The 20,581-nt window shown below is 40.3% G+C and overlaps 1 protein-coding gene across 1 annotated transcript in view; it reads right to left on the bottom strand.

The window, feature by feature from the left end:
• Positions 1-12,920, bottom strand: part of hdac5 (histone deacetylase 5) — a 61,990-nt gene extending 49,070 nt beyond the window's left edge. Inside the window, exons 1-2 of the mRNA XM_038709846.1 lie at positions 12,682-12,920; positions 1,684-1,843 (exon numbers count right to left, since the gene is read on the bottom strand). Coding sequence (XP_038565774.1) covers positions 1,684-1,705 — 22 coding nt within the window. The 5' untranslated portion in view covers positions 1,706-1,843; positions 12,682-12,920. The remainder of the gene's footprint in view (positions 1-1,683; positions 1,844-12,681) is intronic.
• Between the last annotated feature and the right edge of the window lie 7,661 nt (positions 12,921-20,581).

Raw genomic sequence — 20,581 nt, 5'->3', positions numbered from 1 at the left:
CTGTTAAAGGTGTGTGTGTGTGTGTGTGTGTGTGTGTGCGCCTACTGCAGTAGCTCAGCGGATGACTCATCTCTGCGTTTCTATTTGAGGCGCATCAACCCCTGGAGTCACACTGCTGTCTGTGTGTCTGCGTGTGTGTGCGTTATGTACTATATCTGTATCCATGACAACCAATTTACAGTCAGTCAGTCAACCAGTCGCTCAGTCCGAGATAAAGGTGTCAAAAAAAGATACCTGAGGAGGCCTTGTCTTGATTGTGTGCTACCCAACTAATGAATCTGCCATCTGTTGATCACCAACACAAGAACACAGTAAATAATCTGCAGGTTCTCTCTTGGGAAACAATATGGAACCATGTCTGTCACAAAACCTCTCACATTCCATTTTAAATGCAGTCGATGCACAAAACACAAACGTGGCTCAGCTGGGGCACGCCCCCATGATTATTTTTGGCATCCTGTTCTATGTGAGAACCCTTCTAAATAATCTGTGTGCTGCTCTGTTTTTTGATCTTCTTTATCTTTTCTTTTATTTGAGTGTCTGAATTCTCCGTGTGAAATTTAGCTCTACACGAATGGAACGAATAAAGTTGTGTGAGAATGTCAGTAGCGCGACACTGCTCTAGGGTTAGGTATCGAGAACCGGTTCCAAATTGGACCCATGCATTTGGATTCTGCTTATTGGTTCCTAACTTTCTGCATATTTCAGCTCCCCATTGACCTGCAGTGAGCATTTTACAGTCCATAAAATTGTCACTTATCTGCTGAAACCACTACGCCAGCTTAACGTCACGTCATTTGTTACGCAGTATGTCAACAAAGCATGAAGAAGAGAGTCCTTCTGTTTCCAGTCCTGGACCATCGCGGACCACAGCAAACGCTCCAAAGTTTGGCTTAGCTTCATCAAAAAAAAGAGTACGACACAGCAAAATGCAACACCTGCAGTAATTCGGTTTGGTATGAGGGAGGAAGCAGCTCCAAAAGAATTGGATAAATTTAAAAACAATACCCAAACCCTAAACTACACCTGACGGCGATGATGCAAAATGCTGAGAATTCATTGTGTCAAGTGTCCAAAAAATTACATTTGTTATTAAGAAAAAGTTAAATGACCTTCCCCAGCAGATCATGGACAAGCAGATTAAAGGAAGTGTATGAAATGGGAAAGAAATGATCTAAGCCGTTTGGTTGCCCATTCAACCATATCACTATCCTCATAAACACACACACACATCCTTGTCACTTAAGGGCAGCAGAGGGAAGCAACATACAGTATGATGATATGACTGATTGTGTTATTGACCTCAGTTCAGACGAGCCACACTATTTACCCCGGTATACCCCGGTCGGTAAACTGAGCTGCTAGCTCAATAAGGTTCCCCTCTATATAATTGACTGGGCTGACAAGTGCAACAACAAACCGCACAACTGCGTAATCCAACCCAGTGAAGACTAAAGCTTCCGTTGCTCATATGGATTCAACTGAGAGGTCAAATCTTTGACACAGTCAGTACAGACATCATGTAAAGAAGGGGATCCTTTTTTTCCATGCTCACAGGGTAAAAGCACCTCACAGCTTTAAGCTTATACTAATATCAAACCCAGCCAACTAGTCAGACTCACTCCCGTCACACCATTGCTAACTACAGCAGAGAGAGAGAAAGACAGATGGATAGAAACTTACCTGAGGTGTGTGATGAATTCATGAAGGCTGAACCTGGAATCCCCTCCCCAACCCTTTCACAGAGTGTATGTGTGTGTTAAAGTGGGTCCTCGGAGTCGGCCATGTGTTGGAGGACGGACGATGGACAGACAGATGAATCTCTTCTCAATGTCGGCTTTTCCTGCCAAAGAGAAAATTAAGTTTCAGCACTTGCTATTCAGCTGTTTGTTTATTCTGCCTTTATCACACTTAAGGCTGATTCATACTTCTGCGTTGAGTCTATGCCCTGCCCTACGCCATCTTGAGCATTTATACTTGTGTGTGCTAATGGCTGTGTCTCTGCAATGACAGCGCCAAAAGATAGGCAGCTAGTTGGCGGTAGTTTACCCCTAAGTTAACTTGAATAGGGGTAAAATACTCTTCTAGACTTTCCAAATGTTATTGACTGAATGGATTTCATTTTCTGATAGTGAAACAAGTCATTTCGCAGGGATTGTGACACAAATGTATCCACCGTTTTACAGCCACTTGTAAAATTAGTTTCAAAGCACGGAGCACTTTGTGGGAGCTTGGAGGAAATGCGATGCTACCAAGCCGAGCATTCACAGTTCTTGAGGTCTGCGTCAAGAACCGCAACATGTATTTACATTTTTGCGGAGGCGTGCATCTGCCTACGGCGTAGGGTGCGCAGCTTGTAGACTACAGCGTGGATTTGACGCAGAAGTATAGATCAGCCTTGATGCAATTGACTACTTGCTACCACCCTCCCACAATCATGGTTTAGCAACAGGAACTAGGCACGGCAGGTCAAGCTTCAGATTTGTTCCCTTGTTGAAGCGTTGACAGTCTCTATATAAAGAGTTTGGAAGGTAGTTTCAATTTTTTTTCTAAAATAAAATAAATGCAAGAGCAGAAGTGTAAGGAGTGTTCATCTGCTCTAACGTCACCTGCGAACACCAGCATTTCTAACGTTAGCAGCTATAGTTCAGTAACTAACTTCAGCAATGACCTAACCGAGCAGAAATTCCAGATTCAAGTAACACGTTATTCTTTTTGGTTACAGGTTACTTTTTTAAAAAGCCCCCCCCCCCATGACAACACATCCTGCTTGCTAATGTCAGCAGCTCTGTCCTGCTCTTTATTGAATTGGGGGAAGTTTACACTTCAGCTTATTAGAGCTGAACAATTAATAGAATTTATTTTTTGCTTTGATGAGGGAGATAGATACGGGGTGACACACAGCAAAGGGTTGCAGTAATGTACAAAGCTGCAGTAAAGACTCAGCTTTGTACATGGGGCGTGCGCTGTATCAACTGAGCCACACGCACCCCAATTAAAAGTTTTATCAAAATCGTAATATGGTCTACTGCAATTTTGAAATAGCAGGAGGTGCAATATTTGTTAAAGGTGAGTGTGTAAAAATACCATTTTAAATAAATGCAAGGATGTCCTGGCCACATCATATTGTACAGACTTAAGAAAATATATTTGTTTGGTACCAATCCCCTCAAAAATTACATCAACATAATCATTCAATCATTCTAACTAGCTAGTCAGCTATCAGCTATCAGCTATTAGCAATCAGAAAGATCAACAGTCACCGGCTAGAAATGTTGTTTTTGTGTAAATCTGCCACCACTATCAGTGTAAACTACATATGTGCCACGTGAGAACAGAAAGCCTGGCTCTAACTTTTTTTATTCCTACAAGGGGAGATATTAGGGAAACGTTTATAAAGCCTGTGTGGGGATTGCTGTCAAGAGAGAATGTGTTTCCACTAAAATGTGTTTCCTGGTGGCTTCTCGTCAGCGTGTATTGTTGTTTGGCCATTGTACAAGGAAATGATGGAGGAAGAAATGTAAGACCAGCATTCTATTGTGGAGTCAGATAACTTCCTGTAGCTTTTGGTAGCAGATCACATCCAAAGTGTCTCCCTTTTCAGGCTGTCCAGTTTGCAAACCACATGTTATTTTGTTGTTGAGTAGATCTTGCTAGACTGAACTGTGACAGCCGTCAGGTTCACAGCACTCTTCCTCCTTTACTGTCTCCAAATGAAGACATTTTGACACGTCACAGGTGGAACTATTAAAATGACTAAAGACTTGGTGTTATTAGTTGCGCCTGTACAGATTTTCTTAGTCATTTTCCATTCACAGCAGAATAAATAGTAGGAATAATAATTAGCACTGATAATGATGAGAGCCAGAATGGATTTAAATCCTTAAAAAATGCAGGACTGGGACAGAATAAACCACAATATTGCACATTAATTCTTGTTTAATTTAGAATTTTTTTATCCAAATTTATCTGTTTTCTTACCGTAGCATCTTATCATCTCTCCCCCCCCCCCTTCTTTTAACTTCTAACCCTAAACTTAACCGGTGTCTCACTGGTCTACCTTTCTGAATGATTCCTCCTTGTGTTGTGTCCTGAACCAACATCATGTTTGCACAGGAATTACATCGCATTAGGGAAACAAGCTGCACCCTGTTGCTTATTGTGGCTCCCTGGTCCTCTGGTGCCACCTACTGGTCTTGTACAGTGTACTGTATGTGCATGTACACATGAGAGAGACAGAGAGAGAGAGAACCCGGGACACATGGAAAAACGTCACAGACTCCCGACATCCTAAATGATTGTCAGACGGCCTTTGTGTGTCCGTGTGTCATGGGTGATGCTCAGGCTACTTAGCTGTAATGTGATTTAAAAGGAACATGTTTAGCTCAGACTCCCCTCGGCTCAGCCTGTGTTTCCACACAAACACATACTCGTTTGTTCCTCACGCCACACACACACAGAGACAGACAGCGGGTCTGTCTGAGGTCTGTTGGCTCTGAGCCCAGGCGTTTAATGCTCTGACTGAGGGAGGGGGGCATCTCTCTGTGGGTGGATTCTTCATCATCATCATCATCATGTCACCTCGACCCACTCTCTTTGCCATGCCTTTAACTGCATTGGAACTAGTCCCAAATGGTTTACAATAAACTGGATTACAGGTACAGTAAACTGGTAAAATGTTAATGTTTTACATGTCAAATAAACTTATCTACATGTAAAGTACACTGTGTACTGTCCACACAGGCTACAGTACAGTTTTTTGGTTGTATTTTTTGCTGTTTGAATAAGTACATTATCGAGTTTAGATAAATAAATACTTGTCAGTGGTCACTTTAATATTGTGTACATAAAAATAATAATATATAATAAATATATATAGATATATAAATAAACATAATAATAATAATATAAAAATTGTTAATTGAAAGGAATGTAAGAATTAAAGGAGTAGGAGTACATAAGTTTTACTTCTTCCAACTCCTTTTCAAAAAAAAATAAAAGTTTATTTTTATAGTGAACTGCTCTTTAAAGTTAATAGAGCACATCTGTACAATCAAATGCACTCCAAAACAACAGCCGTGCAATAAATATTACAATAAAGCTCCTAATGGGCTCTGTGATTCAATACTGTGCTACATTTTAAAGATGTAGTTTGTTGTGGTGATACTAATATTATGTCCCTCTTGTGTATGTAATGGTCCACCCCATTACATACACAAGAGGGTTAAAAAAAACACCTTTGATTAAAATGGAGTGCATCAATGACCTCCTTACATCCAACCTAAATACAAATATTCTTTTCCTCTCAAGTCTGAAACACGAAACATTACCACACAACCACCAGTAATTTCATAATAAAGATCTAGTTGGCGAGTTTTAGCACTTAAAAGTATTTTGAATTGAAAATAAAACCTGTCTTATATAGATTTAAGTTCAGTTACTCAGCTAAAAAGTCTTAAAATAAGTATATACTCCACCCACCTCACTGAAAAATCCAGAATCTATTAATACGATTCATAGATTATCTATCATGCTAGCGGAAATGTGAGTTAGCAAAAACAAAGCAAAAAAAAAAAAACACTTTCTCAAAAGGAACATTGTGCAATCGAGTTGGCAATGTACTTCAGCCTCAACAGGAGGGTCGGAAACCTCTAGAGGAAACAACACAGCCTGCAGTATAAACTCCATCAAGGATTCCTCTGATGATTATTTTCTTTGCTCTAGAGACATTACTGGTCACAATTCCTTAAAGCCCAAGATGATGTCCTCAGATGTCAAACCCAACGATGGTCAGACACAACAAATTATTTGAAGACGTCATCTTGGGCTTTAGCAAATTGAGAAATGCATTTTTTAATATTTTCATATTTTATAGACCAAACAATTTATCAATTAAGTGTGGAAATAATGGTCAGATTCATCAATAATGTAAATAATCATTAGATGCAGCCCCAGTGGGGTTAGAATAATGAATTATCCTGGTTCCAACTGGTCTGTCTATTTTTGGCAAATGCTGCATGTGGCTCTTCTTCAACTCTCCAAAGAAGTCACAGGAAGTCTGTGTCACTACAGCAACTTGGCTGAGTGCCGTGATAACAGTGTCAGAGCCTAGATAATGGGATGAAATGCTATGGGTGAGCGCGTGTTTATGTGTCTGTGTGTACTCTGGATATGGAGCTAACTAGCTGTGACAGACTAACCTGCTGGCCAACTACTCCATTAGCCCACTGCCACGCACACAAACACACAGAAAGACAGAGAAAACATGCTCCAACATATCAACCAGCTCCCACATGTCTCAGTGCTGCCAAAGCATCAAGAAATATAAGTCTCTCTCTCTCTCTCTCTCTCTCTCTCTCTCTGTGCCGCCTCCTCCTCCTCTTCACACCATCATTTCCTAAAATACCTGGCCCCTCCCACTCTGGAGAGGAGCAGGAAGTGCTGCCTGGCAACCACGGAGCTGGCTGCCGTGGTAACGGTTCACCTGAGCACCTCTTCCCTAAACAAACAGCAAGTGTGAGCGAGTGAGAGAACGAGATGTAGAGTCCGAGTCGTAGTCGGCCTCCAACAGGATTTGTTTATACTTCATATTTCTTGCTCTCACTGGTTTTCAGCTCTCTCTGTCTCTCTGTCTCTCTCTCTCTCTCTCTCTCTCTCAACAGGCTCAAGGTGAAAGGAGACAAATACACACATACTCCAACACACACACACACACACACACAGTAGCTGTCCTTTCACAAGTGATTTCAGGACTGCGTATTAAAGATCACTGTTTTACGTAGACCTGCAGTGATTAGTCGATTAATTGGCAGAAAATGAAACTATTTGAATAATCAATTCATTGTCAAATGTGAGGGTTCAGTGCTTTTCCATGTTTTTAACATTACAGTAAATTGAATCTAAAAAAAGAGAAGAGGCCTGCCGCACACCGAAGAAACTCACGTCCTGGCCAGCTTTAAAATTACCGACATCTATTATGCAAGTGCGAGCTACGTGTTTTGCTTCATCAGCAAATGAAGCTTAAAGCAGAGATGTGTTTTCTCTACTTTCCTCTACTGTCTATCATCTTGCTACTCCTCAGATTTACCTTGTGACCCCTTGTGGGGGTTCCTGACTTTCACTATCCTATATTACACCTGTGACGCAAAGTCAGCTGTATCAGTCACAGACCGGTTTTGTTTTGTTATGTTTCTATCCGACCCGGAAACCTGTTCACGTCACCTAATGTTACCCGCATGTGAATATATTTATTCCAACCAAAGACAAACAATCAGATTAAATGTTTACATGGTTACAAGACACTAAAATTATCCTATTAAACAGATTATCGGGCCAGTCTCTTCCAACTGAGGTGGTAACATGAGGCATTCTTATTCTGCTGGGCTATTATCAAACTATATGGCTATACTATATAATCACACCTCAGTTAAACTGGTTACCAGCAGACATATGGAACCAGTGACAAGGTCACAAGCCAGAAAGTTTGGAAGAATAGAGTAGAACAGAAGAATAGAAGAGATAGGCCTCAATGTGTAGGCTGCCTCCCTCCCCTCCCTCTCTCCTTACATCCCTCTCTCTTTCTCTCTCTCTCTTTCTTTCTTTCTTTCTTTCTCTCTCTCTCTCTCTCTCTCTCTCTCTCTCTCACCCCAACCGGTCGAGGCAGATGGCCGCCCACCCTGAGCCATGGTTCTGCTCGAGGTTTCTGCCTCTTAAAAGGAAGTTTTTCCTTGCCTCTGTCGCCTAGTGCTCTTGGTGGGAACTGTTGGGCTTCTGTAAATAGCATCATAGAGTACGGTCTAGACCTGCTCTTTTATGAAAAGCGCTGTGAGATAACTGTTGTTGTGATTTGGCGCTATATAAATAAAATTGAATTGAACTGAATTGAATTGAATCAGACAGAAAGCGCTTTGCAGGTTTGAAAACTTGAGGCGCACAGCAATGCCTTTTTTGGTTGAATCTGGAAAAGAGCAGTGCGCTGCATTTGTATTCACGTTGCTAGGTAACCACCGAATCAGCTGTCCTGTCAGTCTAATCAAAGATTATATTGCCAGCGATTTGTAATCTTCGGTTTGCCGCTAAGTAACAACTGTCATATTAGCAGAAACTTGATCACAACACCGTCTGATCCGGGCCATAGAGTGGAAATCAAAAGAAATGAACAGAAAACATTTCACGTTCATGCAAATTAAACATCTGGGTTTTCACACAACATATGTCTCTAGTCCTTAGCGGAATAGCATGAAGTCAGTGGCATGGCCCTTAAAGCTCTTGTGTATTTAAGATTTAATGTAATTAATGGGGTGACCCTTGACCAGTAGGGTCTGACCTCTGGTCTCAGCTGAAAATCCACCGCCACCTTCCTTCCAACCAGACTGATGTGGGGGTCAGGCATGGATGCATAAAGAGAACCGGATACAGCCTGGGAAGCTTCATCCACTCCTATGACAGCTGCTCAGTGGCACATGAAGCCAAAAAAGTTCAATTTCTGGATACAAAATTAACCTTCAGCATAGCTTCCACGTTGTGCAGCCCCACATGAGCCAGCGCACTAGCGTTTCCTTTAATGCCGCCTCTAGAGCAAGTACAACAGACTTTTGCCGGCCGAGCTGGCTAACTTCAGGTTTAACCCTCCTTCAATAGGGGTTCTAATGTTATCGGAACAAAATATATCACATTCTTACAGTGAAACACAAGGGTTGCGTCACTCAAGAAAATGTATCCACTGTTTTCCAGTCCTTTCTTTCACAATGTAAGTCTATGGGAAAATGTCTTTTGTGACGGACACGGAAGTTTTAATTCCGATTCTATGTCAAATTAGCTTCAAAGCACAGCGCACGTCCTCGGAGCTTGAGGTCAGGCACTTCAGGGAGGAGGGGCTACAGATGTATTAAGATAACTGGATGCAATGTTTCAAGATGGATCCCCGTTCTTTCCTAAGAAGGTTGCTCACCAGCACATTTAGCGACGTTCTTCAGGCATCTACATTTTCATGCCCACAGAGACTTTGCCTGGTTGAACGAAAAGAATATCTAGATAGGGCTGGTCCTGACAATTTACTTTCTTGTGGATCATATGGCCAGATGTGCTATACAACAAAAAATAATTTATGAGTGTATGTTATTTACAATTATGTGATGCACTGGAAGGAAGGACAGAAGGAAGTTTCAGTTTAAAGAAGGGTTTGGGGGTGAACTGGTTTGCTGTGGTTCGTTGAGGTATTACCAACGAGCGGAATTAGTGATTAAATGTCACCTACCCAAATCATCACATACTCTGTGACTGAACATAACCAAACAGCTGTCATCATTAAAGTACACGTTTCAAAGCACTATGGAAGTTTTCATTCTATGCGACTGTGGGACTTCAGCATTCCCAAACAGCACTGAGAGGCGACAAAATGTTTAGCACTGGTTTGTGATGTGTTAGATAATCCCTCTATTTTGTCCATTTGTTTCTTATTTCTATTGCTTTTTTATGTCCTTTGGTTGTGTTGGATTATTTCTTCTCTTTTCCTCTGTCTTGGTATTTCCTCTTTCATATTATTTAAATGGTTACTTTTCTATCTCCCCCAAATGATCTGGGCCTACGCTTTTATTCTATGACATCAGAGGCACATTGGTTGATTTTCTTCTCCTTTTCTAAACTTCCCAGATGCCCCAGATGTGTCCATTAGAATGCCATCATGCATTACGTCAAAACTAATTTGAAAAATTGGTTGCAAAGTTCCAGCTTTTCAATTGTGAGGATTTTCTGCTTTTCTTTGTCTTATGTTAGAGTAAACTGAACATCTTGGGTTTTGGACTATTAGTCAGACATTTGAAGACATTGCCTTGTGCAAATGTTGAAGAATGCCCATTCTAGCTTCCATTCTTCAACATTTTACAGAGCAAAAGATTAACTAATCAAGGACATAATCAACTAATTAATCCATAATGAAAATATTTGTTAGTTGCAGCCTTAAACTGTGCACGACTCACCCCTGATGATATGCTATGCCTTTTCTGAATGAAATCACAGACTGTATAAAAGAAGAGGAAATAGTCACTGTGACGTCACACATTGGTTTGTGGACGGCCGTTTTGAAGTCTCGAGTTTGACATTAAGGCAGCCACCATGTTGACTTTTTGCAACCAGGAACCAGACGTGACGACATTTGCAGGAGACGGTGACACTAGCTCGCTTGGTTAGCAAGGTGCATCTGTAATTCGCATTAACTGTGATTTTAACCGGGATGCTAATTTTGGCTAGCTAAAAACATGCTTAAAACAAAACATACTTACCGGAAAAATGAATAGCTGTACCCTAATAAGCTTTTTCAGCAGTGCTGGTTAAATTTACACTGTGCAATGGAAACGAGTAGCCTCTAGCCTGATTAACAGGTTGCCATGGTAGCAAATTTTCAGCCTCTAGGAAATAACACACTGAAGCATAGTCTGCTTTATTTTCTATTTTCCTCTAAATTGGATAATCATTTACTAAATGAACATCATACTGAAACTAATGATTGAGGCCAAAAGTCATTACGGAAGTGTTTACTGAGGTAATAAATCAAGTGAGAAGTAGGGTCATTTTACCATTATTTCTAATGGAACCACACTTCTTTTGCAATAAGAGGAGTGCTGGCCGTTCAATAGAATGCAAGTTTAAGTTACCTCCAGGTGGCTTCACTTTTCAGACCCATAGGTTCCCTCTTGAATAAATGAAACCCAGTAAGACTGTTATCATGAGCTCAGGGTAGCCTATTTAATATTTCTAATCTACAGTATTAGCATTGCATTAGGCTATAGCCCTTTTCCAATTATACAACAACATGGAGGTATGTTTTATGTCTCATCAAATGGCCCCTTTTTTACTTACCCAGTATGGCATGCTTTTAGCCACTCTATGGTGTTGGAGCCACCAAGTCGTAATTGTAGATGTTTTTAAACCACAGTGACCCGCAAATTTATGTTGCCACTTGGGAGTAGGGCCAATCCTTCACATTCTTTCCCCTCAACCAACCTAAACTCCATTTGTAAAGTCTTTTTATGCACAGCTTACAGTACTTTTTTCAATACAGTTTCTATGGTTTGAAACCCCTGTGCGCGGAAAAGTATTTGTCACCAAGGATTTTACGGACTGCTGTTAGTTCATAAAAGTCAGCGGACGAGTTTTATATTGTAAGGGAGGAATGGTAGAGAAGACACAGCAAACTAAACCACAAAACCTCCAATGGTGGAGATGGAGGGAGGAGGTATATAGATGCCTGGTCCTATTTTAAAAGAAGGATTATTCAACCTCACGAAAATCACTGGGAGGTCCATAATATTATTTTTCAAATATCTGACATGTCTGATTTTATTACATGTTTCTTTCAGTAAACAACTCATGATTGATTGGTTAATGTTACATCATTAAATTATGTTTGCTATTCGTGCATACCCTTTATAAGATAATTTGGGGTTGCATATCTAGATAGTCCCTTGTAACTAACAGTATCATAGTGTAGTTGCATGTTGGGCTTGTTTTTTTGGTTTTTTTTACCTGCACCTACCTGCCTTTTTGGCCCATTTATACAGCCAATGCGCAAAAACACCAGCGACAAAATATAAGCTGTCAGCCACCCCCTGTTACTGTCCAATTCACTCAATAAAAGCATTATCTCTAGGGCCATACTTTTGTGGGGTTTGTTCAGACACAACAAAGTCAGCTGCGTCAATTTTGTTGTTTTGAGCTTTTCTGAAGGTCGCGTTGCATCATTCTTTTGTGGCAACTGACCCAGGTAGGTGTCATGTGTCAGACAACATTGTGGTTGAAATGCAGTTTGATAACAAAATGTACTGCGCAAGATAGTTTAAACTGGCAGATGGAATGGAGCATAATATAACGTAAGAGGTTGCCATAGTTCATGCTGAGCATTAACTTGATCATTTGGAAAAAGCTGCTGTCCTCACAGACTCGGCAAAATGTCAGACACCTTTAAAGTTAGCCATGTGTATGCAGCATATGTTTCTCATAAGGGACCATATTCAAAACTGTACATGTAGGTTAGACAAGGTAAGTTAGAGTATGACATAATAACACATTGGTTCAGATCCACCTTTCAAGCTCACAGAGGGTGAGATGTGGTACTCACTTGCTAGTGGTAGTAGCTGTTGTGTTACTAGGTTATTTGCTTGCACTTGTAGCCACTGGCGAGTCACTGCTGCCTTTTAACGTTAGTCATCCACTAACCATCCTAGTAGAGGGTTAACTGCTGCCTTGTGTTAGCTTCAGGCTTGCACTATGTATGGTGGCTGTTGAACTTTTGGTTGTCAGCCGTTAGTTATTCCCTAGTTAGCTGCTAGCTATGAAGTTCACATCTGGTCTATAACTGCTGGCACTCAGGTAACTTGCGTGAAAGCAGCTAACGTTAATAGCTGTTGAGTGTTGCCTGTTTGTTAGCTAGTTAACTTAGCAGCTCTATCTGTCAAGTGTCTGCTTATGTCCTTTAGCAAGCTAAAGTAAGTTAGTATGTGTTATTGTATAGTTTATTAGAAGTGTAACGTTAGGCAATGGCTTAGCAAGCACAAACCCCCCTCTTTCAATCTGCAACCATTCTTCAAGAATCCTTTAAGTGTCCGTCGGTAGGTATATCCTTCTTATACAGTCACGCACACACGTACACAACCACGCATACGCTAGTAATAAACCCCGCGGTACCGTGGATGTCGGTGGGTCCTCCTGGAACTCGTTTCAGCGCAGAGGTCGCTTCCTCCCGGCTTTGGTTTCCGCCGAGGCTCGGTGTGTGCCCCCCCGGAGAGCTCCTCTGCGCTTTTCTTTCACATGAAAACGCGTAATTGTAATTTACAAGCAGGACGCGTCTAACCGACCTCCTACCGTTTCACCTCCTCCATATTTACAGTCTGCCTCTCTCTCTCTCTCTCTCTCTCTCTCTCTCACCCACCACCAACAACAACATTATTGACGTCCTCCTCCTGCCACGTGACCAGTCTGCTGGGGCTAAAAATAGACTCAGTAGAAACCAATGGAGGCAGACAGACATGGCAGAGACAGACAGGCAGGCAGACAGATGCGTCGTTTAGTCTGTCTTGCTTCCCCATGTTTCTGCCCATATGGTGACTCCATACACACAATGGAGCTGCAGAGTTAGGCTAACTGCTAACTTCACACTGAAAGACTATTCCCAATCAGCTGGGCAATACAAGTCAACTATGAGTTGATTGATGAACTGGTCAATCAAAAAATAATCCTTTATAACAATTGTGACAATTTAACTAAACTTTTTTTGCATGCTTTACTTTCACTCTTTTAGTTTTGTGCTAACAACTTTCATATTCCAAAATCAATTTGTTTAATAAAAGTACCACAAAAGCAAAGTGGTGAGAAACAGGGGTGTTAATAAGGATAATAAGTCATTTTTGCCTCAAGGTCCGCAAGCAGGTTAATCCAGCCATGGCTTTTCTCTGTTGTATATCATGAATTAATTATATTTGGATTTGGGAGTCTTGGGTGACGAAAGCAAATTGGTCATGTTAGCTTGATTACTGTGCCGCCTATTGTAACCAAAGATTTTCGGCATATTCAAAACAAAGAAGCAGCTTTTAAAACCAAAGCACAACATTCTGTTGTGAACATAACAGAATGATGACATAGAGTATAATTTACAATGTCAACAATAAACACATTCCTACCAATGTAGGCACTGACATGACAAACATTGTTTTAGATAAAACATTAGAATATCTGATCGGAAAATTTTTAATTAACCTGCTAGGGGACTCCAATTGACCCATGCCCTCATTAGACCCCTAGTTTAGTTTCCCCATGCTACCTGACCCATGATTATGCGAGACTATGTAACCATAATAAAGAAAAAAATAACACTTTCTTCTGCTAACAAATTAAAAAACACACCCTTGATCAATTCAACACTCTGAAGTTTTGCTGCCAGAGTCTTACTTGGTCTTGTATGACCAGTAGCTTATGGTGGCTAATGTTAGCAAAGTTTGCCCACTTCATGATTCTTCTCTAGTTCTGCTACTCAACATATCTTAGCATTCACCATTATCCCATAATTGTGAAGTCCCTTACAGTGTGAGTTGAGATTGTGTTTTTGTTGTTTAGTGGTATATATTCCCCAACATATTATCAATTAAAGACACCAGCTGGCACACAGTAAGCCCTGAGCTTCCAGGACCTCAGGGGGCATGGGGCCTTGTGGGAGCTTGTTGGTAATCCAGCCTTTGTAATCACATTACATCATCACATTCCCCAGTAACAGTAGCACTTCTTTGGGATTGTCAACCAGTGAACCAAGAAAAATATTCCTTAACATTGCAGAAGTTTTCATAATTTAACAATCCTATTGATTTTTAGCCATGCTCGGTGCGTGGCTATGATCTGTCTTTCGGTCCATCACTTTGGTCCAGACTGAAACTATAAAGTGGATTGCCATGAGATTTTGTACACACATTACTTTCCCCTTCAGGGTGAATTGTAAACCCTGTTTTCTAATATTTTATCTAGCACCATCATCAGGTCAAAACCTCAAGTTGTCCAGTACTTTCTGACCAAATACCTGCAAAATGACATTCTCAGCAGCACTTTGTGTTTTGTGCAAACACTGGCATGCTAACATGCTTGACTATGATGGTGAACATGATAAAACACTGTACCTGCTTAACATCAGCAGGTTAGCATACTGATGTTAAAGTATTCACAGACATGGCTATAGACTCTTGCTCTTGTTCTCTTTTATATTTTTAGCATTTATCAAAAGTACCAAACAGTCTTTGCTAAGAAACAAAAATGCAAAGGTACTCTGTGAAACAGAGTCTCGCATATCGGAACTGTGGTGGATCTTCTCTATTTGGGAATGAGTCTGTGAGGTTTGTCAAATCTGATTTAAAAATATTTTTAATTATGACGGATACCGGTAAAAGTAACAGAAGCATCAGAATTGACAGGGACAAGATTCACTTTCATTCATCATTGTTTACAACATAAAGAGAGGAGAGCAAACGGGAGGAGAGGAGGACTCATAGATGAAGCTATAAATATATTCACTCTTAGCACAATGTGACTGCAAAACAGATAGATGAGGAGGAGGTGGAGGGGACAGAGAAGAATGAAAGAGTGGGCAAAATGAGGGAGGAAAGAACATTTGAGAATACGACAGAGCTGGGAGGTTGGAAAAAAGATGAAGGGGAGAATGTGCGAAGCAGGGAGAGAGATAGGGGGAAGGAAGGGAGGGAGGTTAGGGAATGGCAGGATAGGGAAAATGAAATGTGAAGGGGAGGATGAAGAAAAAGCAAAGGAGAGGAGAGGTATTCCGCATGAACAGAGAAAAAGAAGAAGATAGAAAGGCGAGAGCAGGAGGTGGATGAAAGGAGAGAATGAGAGACAGAAATAGAGAGAAAGAAGGAGCTATTCTGGTAATGATGTTGTTGCCATGGAGACGTCCTCAGTCATACTACTCCACAGGTGCCTCGTGGGTATTTTTAAAGGACTCTACTGATTGGTGGTCTTTGGAACAGAGGACTATTGATTGGTTGACATAAGTGAAAGTCAAAGGTCATCCAATTGCATATCATTAGCCTTCAGATGCTTTCTCATCTCCTCCATATTTACTTCCTCCTTCCATTGTTTGTTCATCCCAGAATAGTCATGAAATTAATTTAAATAAAGCTAAAAATAATATAACATGTGCTGCCTAATGCAAATTACTGTCTTAAACGTTACGCCTACACACTGGCACTACAGTGGCAGCTCTGTTTAAAGGAGAGCCCATATTGGCCTTCATGAGCAACTGTATGTTTACATTAAAGTGGCTATGATAAATATTGTTATATCAAGAATGGATCACATGACTACTTGAAAGGAACGTGAAAGGGTGTGTGTGTTTGTAGTGACAAAGCTATGGGATTAGAACAGTCTCTTAAAGGTCCAGTGTGTAATATTTAGGAGGATCTATTGACAAAAATGCAATATAATATACATTACTGTGTTTTCAGTGGTGTGGAAAGACCTTACATAATGAAGTGTTTTGTTTTTGTTACCTTAGAATGAGAATTTCTATCTACATACCTGGGGTGCAAATTTCTTGGCCCACCTGCCAAGACAACCATATTTTTTACCAGCCAAAATAATAAATTGCCTTATGTGTCACATATCCATTTGTTTCTGTACTTTTAATTGAGTTAATAAGATATTATGTCAAATATAAATTTAAAGAAGAGGCCAGAGTGAAATTTGAAGCAAAATGATACTATTGCTATAAGTGTAAAATATAACAGTAAATTAGTTTCTAAACTTACAAGATGATTATTAATCATTCAGCTAAAACCTCAACACTGCTCACTCTTCATCATGCTTTATCATTTATCAAATCGAAAATCCAGGAGTTTCTATCCCCGCTACATGCACCCCTCTAACATGGATGTCGCCATGTTGCACCACCATGTTTCTACAGTAGCCCAAATGGACAAACAGCTTGTTAGAGCAAGTTTCACCACTTCAAAATTTCATATTGCATATTCATATTTTGCAAAAGACGTCAAATGCATATAACGATTCCGTGAATGCACTGTGAGCCACTAGTTGCAATTCGTAACCCTCACCACGGAAGCTTATGGTATGTTCACATACAACGTGAATTTAATCCTCGCGGGAGTTTTATAGTTGGACAACTGCGAAGTGTTCACACACAATACGATAACGCCAATAAGCACAATCGGCGATTACTACAGCTGAACCCAAAGGAAACATTTTGCTGTGATTTAACCGCAACAAATGGATCAAACTGATGCCGAAATAACTACAATATGATGCCGATTTGTTAGACACATGACTTCATGCTTTGTCAGGTCTGTCAGCAAGTTAGCAGAACAAAACTTTTAAAATGTTCGGATCAATCAGGGCTATGCTATGCTAACTTGTTTGCAGTAAAGTACAATGATAGCTGGAAAAAAGTAACACACAGATATATTCTGAACACAGGTAGTTCAACTTCCTCGATTTCTTTTCTCTAAGCAATGTCAAGTTTAGTCCGGTTTTTATGTAAATATGAAGTAGTAGTCCAACAGAGCTCTGGGTGCCAACCGACGCTAACAACAACCGTGGAACCAGAAATATACGGAAGCTTACTGCTGAGAAACTCGAGTGAAGATAAATCAACGTTGTAATACCAAAAACTAAAGTAAAAAGCTAATTCAATAAAAGCAGATACCTCTGAGCTCCTCCCGCCGCTAAATGACATAATCCAGACTGACTACAGGTATTTATTTGTCCAAAAGCGGCAGCGCTGATCCCGGCCCTTTCTTCTACACTTCCCCGTAGTTTAGCATCTCTCCTCGGGCCAGTGGCGTGTCACTCCCCCGCTCTCCCTGGTCCTCTCCAAACAACGCTCTGAGAACGCTGATAGTCTTTTGCAACATAGTGTCAAGCGAATTTCTCGCTCAAGTTGAAAAATTTTCACTTGAATTTTAGCTTGAACCAGCGAATGTCGTAACAAACACATCTTCCACACCGCACGGAGCGATCTTTGCGTGAATTTGCATCTTTGCATTGACTTTGTCTGTAATAAAGCATCGCAAAACGCTTGATCCGCTTTCAGTGTGAACACACCATTACACACTGAACCTTCAAGTATTCATAAACAAATGTCAAGATATATAACTTGTAAAACACAATACATGAATACATGAAGAGTGATTTGTATCTGTAAGCCTGTGCCTCTAATTTACAACTCGTGTGTCTTCATTTGTACGTCAACATAGTATTTTACAATGGCAATAAATTTGTGTGTATCCTTTTGTGTCACACAAAAAAATTAGTGCAGGGAAAACACAGCTTTTCCAGTAGATGGAAGTAATGCAACATTTGAAGAAACTATCAATTGAGACATAAAGTAATTAGGAAAGTGTTAGTTGAGGTCATATATCAAGAGAGAAGTAGGATCATTTTTGTCATTTTGACTCCAATCCAATCGGACTTCTTTTCGCCCCCTGCTGGCTATTGGAAAGAATGCAAGTTTGAGACACGTGGGTGCATGGAACAAGTTGAAAACACAACACTGACATATTACCACCTCAATAACTTGTTACTGCAAACAAAATATAATCAACAAATAAAGTGCTGCATGTTACCTTTGGGCAGAGTCAGGCTAGCTGTTTCATCTTTAGCTCTTTAGCAAAGCTGGCTGGCTGATGGCAGCAGCTGGTTTAACCTTCATACATCAAAGGGGTATCCATCTTCTTATCCATCTCTCAGCAAGAAAGCTAATAATTATATTTTCCAAAAGTCACCAAGGGCATATTGATTTCAAGAAATACTGTGGACAAATGGAAATTCATAAAATTAAACACCATTTCGGTTCCATCCTGGAATCAGTGCATCCTTCATTGTGAATTTATGCAGCACCAGTGGGTGGATATAAAATCTCAGACTAATAGAACACACAGATTCAAACCCACACAGGTAGAAATGTGTCCAGTCATACTGAAGGAGGGCCAAAGACTTTATTATTATACTGGAAAGAAAGTGAGGGAAAGTTGCCCAGTGGTGTCATAAAAAGTTAAAAGACAATAAAAGATTAAGAGACAGAGAGCGAGAGAGAGAGAGAGAGAGAGAGAGAGAGAAAATAGTGAGAAAAGATGAAGGAATGATATGTCAATATGTAGCACACACACACACACACACACACACACACACACACACACACAGCAAAAGGATCAGTGGTGAGTCAGCCTCCTGTGAGTCACAGGAGAAATCAGAAATGTCAGACAGAAAAAGAGCACACACACGCTGAACACACATACACGCAGCTATAGACACCAATGTCTGACATTAATGAAGATAACTCTTCTGTTTCCCACTTCTGGGTTCAGGTGACTCACAAACAGAACCCTACGAAACATGTGGGCTCTCTTATCTCCTGATTTTCAGACCTGTACCACAAAGCCATTTTTTCAAACATACTTATTCCTGATTAAGATCACAGTGCAGCCTGCATCTAATAAAACTGGAACAGCAACTATACCTACACAGACTTTAGACGGTCATCTGATGGTAAAAGGAAGCTCCTGCATAATTCTCCATCTTCCTGTGTTGCCCTCTGAGACCCCGAACAGATCCCCAGACCCTAGGGTGAACACCACTGAACCCGCTGCTGCACTAAACGCTGCACTTTAGACTGATCTTTAACTGAATTATCTGAGACTGCAGTGCCCCCAAGAGGAGAGGAAGGGAGGATGCATGGATATTAACTGAGTCATTGCTGTGTGAGCTCTTACAAAGATTACTTTACTTGCTTAATGTACTTAGTTATTGTATATGGATACAATATTGAAGTACTTCTTTATTTCTAATTCTCTACATTTTAGATGGGAAATTATAATATTTACTCCACTAAATTAATTTGATAGCTTTATGTATGTATTTATTTATTTATATCACATCTATAAATATGACGTATGGTTGGGTAGACAGTGTAATGAGCAGAGAGGACAGTGGTTTGTTTGTTTGTTTGTTTTTCCAAACTCTTTTTATTGGTGTTTTTCTGCAGGGTGGACAGTAGTTCTTCAGACACTTTTAACATGCTGTTTTTGGAACATACATACAGCAGTATTAGTGGTATGCAAAACTTGTGCATGTACAATGTACTTGCAGCCAGGGTGAATGTATATGGCCATACACAAACTTACATATCGTAGGACGGTGTTTTTAAGGACAGATGGTGTTAAATTTGCATTTGAGGAGAGACTGAAAACTCTTGTCAGTGTGTACATGATGTGCAGAGAGTTATTTAAAAAAAGAATTTAAGCCACATCTAAAAACTTTCCATTTATATTTGGTTTATTAAATAGTGGAGCTATAGCTAGATTGGCTAGTTAGGTGCATCCATAATTCACATTAACTGTGATATTAATTGGGATGCTAATTTTGGCTAGCAAAAAATACGCTTGAAACAAAATGTACATACCGGAAAAAACAGTCGACTTTCATTAACTGAAAGCACACTGTGAAAAGGTCAGAGTTCTAAAAACATTGACCTAAAAACAAGTTCACGGCTAGTTAAACGTACACAGAGCAGTGGATACGATTTTCCTCTATCCTGATTGACAGGTCGCCATGGTAGCAACTTGAAACTAGTCACTGAGACCCAGTGTTGGGCAAGCTACTTGGAAAATGTAATGAGCTAAGCTACTAGCTATACTACATTAAATGAAGCTTGACTACACAGAAGCTACCCCCCAGCTTAGTTACATCTAAGCTACTTTTAATTTTTTTACATATACACACACTCACACACACAGTAACACAGTATAGGCCTAGTTTATATTTAACCAACTTCATTCCACAGTAGCAATAGAAGAAAGACTAAAAACCTGCTCCAAACAGTGTGTGTGTGAGAGAGAGAGAGCTAAATCAGACACACAGAAACTCTCCTGCTTACTGCCATATCATGGCAGCTAAATGTATTCCTAATGCTACACACGGAGAACCATTGTTGTTTTATAAAGTAGGCCTAATTTAATTATCATATATGTATATGTTTATACTACCACAGTAGAAAGTAAACTCAATCGCATGTGTCTTT

Source organism: Micropterus salmoides, unplaced genomic scaffold (assembly GCF_014851395.1).
Source record: "Micropterus salmoides isolate LMB-PRFRI ecotype aquatic unplaced genomic scaffold, ASM1485139v1 Ms_hic_scaffold_10, whole genome shotgun sequence".
Lineage (NCBI taxonomy): Eukaryota > Metazoa > Chordata > Actinopteri > Centrarchiformes > Centrarchidae > Micropterus > Micropterus salmoides.
The sequence above is the reverse complement of the archived record's forward strand: the minus strand, read 5'-3'. Positions and strand labels throughout refer to the sequence as shown.